The sequence below is a fragment of the Pinus tabuliformis genome, chromosome 7 (genome assembly GCF_031772625.1).
Source record: "Pinus tabuliformis cultivar Carrire ecotype Pingquan chromosome 7, CPIR1, whole genome shotgun sequence".
Taxonomy (NCBI): domain Eukaryota; kingdom Viridiplantae; phylum Streptophyta; class Pinopsida; order Pinales; family Pinaceae; genus Pinus; species Pinus tabuliformis.
The window spans coordinates 1561311640-1561316544 of record NC_142293.1 but is presented as its reverse complement, the minus strand read 5'-3'; the positions used below and the strand labels follow the sequence as shown (position 1 = coordinate 1561316544).

At 32.1% G+C, this 4905-nt stretch overlaps 1 protein-coding gene across 1 annotated transcript; it reads left to right on the top strand.

Moving 5' to 3' along the window:
* The first annotated feature begins 2951 nt into the window (after window positions 1-2951).
* On the top strand, window positions 2952-3840 carry LOC149253991 (13-hydroxylupanine O-tigloyltransferase-like). Its single transcript, XM_089454651.1, has 3 exons — window positions 2952-3181; window positions 3357-3546; window positions 3637-3840. Exons 1-3 carry the CDS (start codon window positions 2952-2954, stop codon window positions 3838-3840), a joined length of 624 nt encoding a protein of 207 aa, XP_089310777.1.
* Window positions 3841-4905: the final 1065 nt, after the last annotated feature.

The following is a 4905-nucleotide window of genomic DNA, read 5'->3' as shown; positions in this document are numbered from 1 at the left end:
CACTACTATGCTCATGTACATTTTGATCTATTTTATAGATTCATGGATATATACTGGTAGGTGAAACATTTTAAGCAATCCCACTACTATGCCGATGTAAATTTTGTTCTATTTTATAGATTAAAAAATGCAACATAAATAATGAAAATTACAAGTGGTCTCTCTCTTTCATTCAAATTTTGTGAAGATTTGATCCCGCTTAGCTCTTACTAGATTATCATTAAAAGTGGTTAACATAAGTTGTTATTAACAAAATCTATCTTAATCACGGATCTAGCAAGAACCGAGAAGGATCAAATCTCTTGAGATGAAAACTTCTCTCAGAGTACAAAATTTGAATAAAATGTCTACAGTTTGATCCCATATATATAAAAAGATAAACTAAAAAAAAATCAATCAGTTTATATAATGTATATATAGTTCTTTTTAAACTTTTAACTACTTTATTTCTCTATAAAGTTGATATAAGATTATGTTGTTTAATATGGACTTCAAAATATTTTATTTATGGTTGAGCTAAGAGTGAAATATTTTTACCACTTCTTAGTATGGTCATAAAGTAAAATTATTGATGTTTTGTTATAATTTTAATTAAACAAACCAAACACGTATATTCATTTTTGTTTTCTTATTATATATTTTATTTATGGTGGAGAGTGAGTGAAATATTTTTACTTCTTCTTCTAGTATGGACATAGAGTGAGATTATTGATGTTTTATAATACTTTTAATTAAACAAACTAAATATTTATATTCATTTTTATTTTTTATTATATCTAACATATTTTTTAATATATATATATATATATTAAAGGGACACATGTCAATTCCAAGTTGAATATGGGCATACTTACACATCTCTTTGGGTTGTAGAATGAGCCTCTCGCTAAATTATTATTTATATTTCAAATATAGGATTTTATATTCTTGATAAACTAAGGCAACCATATAAATTGAATTGTTGATAAATGTCCATAAGCATGAAAATATTTAGCTCATGATACATTTCATATTGCCAAAATTTTAAAAAGTCATAAAACTTAACCAAAATTATAAATTTATTTTGAATGATTTGTGTTATATATATCAAAGGTCAATCTCATGATTTAGTAATACCACATGAAAAAAAACACAACTCATATTTATATGACATATATAAATATGACATTTTTTAATTAATCATTTTAAAAAATGTTGAAGGAGCATACTTACTTTGGAAATCAATCTCAAGTTTTCATCTATTACTACAACAAAAAATATTCTAAATATTTTGTAAATTAAATATATATTATTAAAACTATTTTAAAATATTATGTAAATTAAATCTCTACCATCCACCTAATCCCTTGCACAACCATATAAAACAATTACCCTCACTTTATCATGAAGATTCTTAATTTCTAAATAGTCTTTCCTACAATACCATGGGCTAATACTATGACTTATCAATACCACATACTTGAGGAAACCACAATTGACTTTATATGATACTATTTCACATGAGAATATTTTAATTTAAAAAAATACCATAATTGACTTCATATGATACTATTTCACATGAGAATTTTTTAATTAATAAATTTAATTTAAAAAAAATACTTTGAAAGTAAATTTCAACTTTTGACTTATTTATATCACTCTAAATATTCTAGAAATTTGACATATACAATACTATTGACTAATATTATGGCTTATCAATGCTACATACTTGAAAAAACTATAATTGACTTTATATAATACTCTTTCACATGAAATTTTTTTAGTTAACAAATTTAATTAAGAAAACAAAAAAGAAATAATTACTTTGTTCATAAATTTCAACTTTCTAAATAGTCTTTGTTACAATATGATGGGCTAATACTATGACTTATCAATACCACATATGTGAAAAACACATAATTGACTTTATATAATACTCTTTCACATGAGAATTTTTTAATTAATAAAAAAATAATTACTTTGAAAATAAATTTCAATTTTTGACTTATTAAATAAATAATTACCATAATTGACTTTATATGATACTATTTCACATGAGAATTTTTTAATTAATAAATTTAATTTTTAAAAAAATACTTTGAAGGTAAATTTCAACTTTTGACTTATTTATATCACTCTAAATATTCTAGAAATTTGACATATACAATACTATTGACTAATATTATGGCTTATCAATGCTACATACTTGAAAAAACTATAATTGACTTTATATAATACTCTTTCACAGGAAAATTTTTTAGTTAACAAATTTAATTAAGAAAACAAAAAAGAAATAATTACTTTGTTCATAAATTTCAACTTTCTAAATAGTCTTTGTTACAATATGATAGGCTAATACTATGACTTATCAATACCACATATGTGAAAAACTCATAATTAACTTTATATAATACTCTTTCACATGAGAATTTTTTAATTAATAAAAAAATAATTACTTTGAAAAGAAATTTCAGTTTTTGACTTATGTATATAACTGCAAATATTCTATATAAAATTTAACATAGATACAATACTATATGCTAATACTATGACTTATAATACCACATACTATAATTGACTTTATATAATAATATTTTATATGAAATTTTTTTAATTAATAATTTTAATTAAATAAAATGTTCATGAATTTTAACTTTTGACTTATATATCACTGTAAATATTATATTAATATTCTAGAAAGTTTAGTAAAAATCAGATCCATACCAGTTCCCTTGAATTAAAAAAAATAAACTATTATAAAAATAAAAATTTAAGAATCCAATTCCATAAAAACATATGACGTCACCTTTGTTGTACATCTTTCATGTTTAGTCTTTCATGGCGGCTGGTATTCGTTATACTGGTATTCAATTTATATATATCGCACCAAACGCAGACTTCGGGCGTCTTTTCCATCTTCGATTGCGTGCTCGCTTCATAGCCTTTCATTGATTCTCCACAGCTTTGTTTTCATGGCTGCTCTGAATATGAAGATCACCAGAAAGCCGGCTATCCTTGTCGATCCTATTCGTTATACTGGTCACATCAGTAGAAAAAGGCGGGCTTCAATTTATATATATCTCACCAAACGCAGGCTTCGGGCGTCTCTTCCATCTTCGATTGCGTGTTCGCTTCATAGCCTTTCATTGATTCTCCACAGCTTTGTTTTCATGGCTGCTCTGAATATGAAGGTCACCAGAAAGTAGGCTATCCTTGTCGATCCTTTCCAATCTAGATGATCAACAGTCTCTCAGATTTCATATTCCCAACCTTCAATTCCATCGGTTCGATCCGTCGAAAAAAGGTGAGGATCCCGCCAAAGTTATCAGAGAGGCGCTGGCTAAGGTTTTGGTGTTTTACTATGCTTTTGCCGGTAGATTGAGAGAAGCGCCCTTCGGTAAGCTCCTCGTGGACTGCACCAGCGAAGGCGTGCTGTTTGTGGAAGCTGATACCGACGTTTCCATGGAGGAATTCGGAGACCTGCACCCGCCCTTCCCCTGCTTGGCTGATCTGCTGCATGATGTGCCGAGCTCGGAAACTATTACCAATTCTCCCCTCCTCATTCAGGTTAATTGATAACTCATTCTTGGATGAAAGCAATTCATATTCCAGTCCAAATTATGTTTTTTTAACGTGTTGCTTATCACGATATTTCAGGTAACGCGGTTGAGATGTGGAGGGTTCATTTTCGCCCTTAGTTTGAATCACACCATGACCGACGCGCTTGGCCTCGTTCAATTCTTGAAAGCTCTCGTGAAATGGCGAGAGGGGCTGCGAGGCCTTCCGTTCGTCCAGTCTGGGAAAGGGAAATCCTCCGACCGCGGACGAATCCCACAGTTAAATTCCCCACTACGAATATGATCAAATCGAAGACAAAGACGGGCAGATGGCGAAAGTGAAAGAGATGAGGCAGAGTTCATTCTTTTTCGGGCCGAAGGAGATCGAGTGGCTGAAGAGACAAGCAGTAGGGCAAGGCAAGTGCACGACCTTTGAAGTTCTATCGGCCTGTTTATGGCGTTCGAGAACAAGGACTCTCCAACTGCCCTCTGAGCAGGAAGTTCGGTTCATATTCATGCTGGATGGCCGAGCGAGATTCGACCCGCCGATTCCCGAAAACTTCTACCCTAATGCGATCATTTTCCCGACGGCTGGGGAGCTGGCAACCAAACCGTTGTCCTTCACTGTGAAGTTGATCCGCCAAGCGAAAATGAGCCTGAATGACAATTACATGCGATCGGTGATAGATTTGATGGTGTCACTTCCCTACACCTGCGGTAGTCTTTCAACCGCTTGTAGCGAGGTGCGGCACCACCGAACGCTTTCTTTTTAACAATACTAACATTCGTGGACTACACCTATTCCAACATTAACATACTTAGTTTGTGTTTCGTAACCAAGTAAAAGCATTTATCCTTTATACTTAATGAAGCCCATACTCATTCATTATCCATATGCAATTAACCGAGAACATCAACAATTGCAAACAAGTATAAAGGGGAGGGGCAACTCCCCGTAATGTGAGTCTGTCCAACAATTTTATTATATCAAGAATATCAGATTTTACAACAAGTGTGTCTTGGCCGAACCAAGTCTCACACTTAACCAATTTTTATAATAGACAGGCCACCTGCCTTTTACAACATGTTCTGCACCCTTGCACGAAGGGAGGTGCTCACCCGAGCCACCCAAGATCCCTTAGCCAAGTCCTGCATAAAACTGTGTACAAGAATCCACTCACACATGGCACTCTTTGCCAACCATCACATAAGACAAAACCTGCACAACTTCCCAAGTCTAATGCGCATGAGGTATGCGCATTTCCTTAACCAAACTGCGCACTCCTCTTTGCCTTACGAAGGTATATGAGCGAAAGACTTATGTTGAAATGAGCCTCCATGCTCACTTATATATATGCATGTTACATGG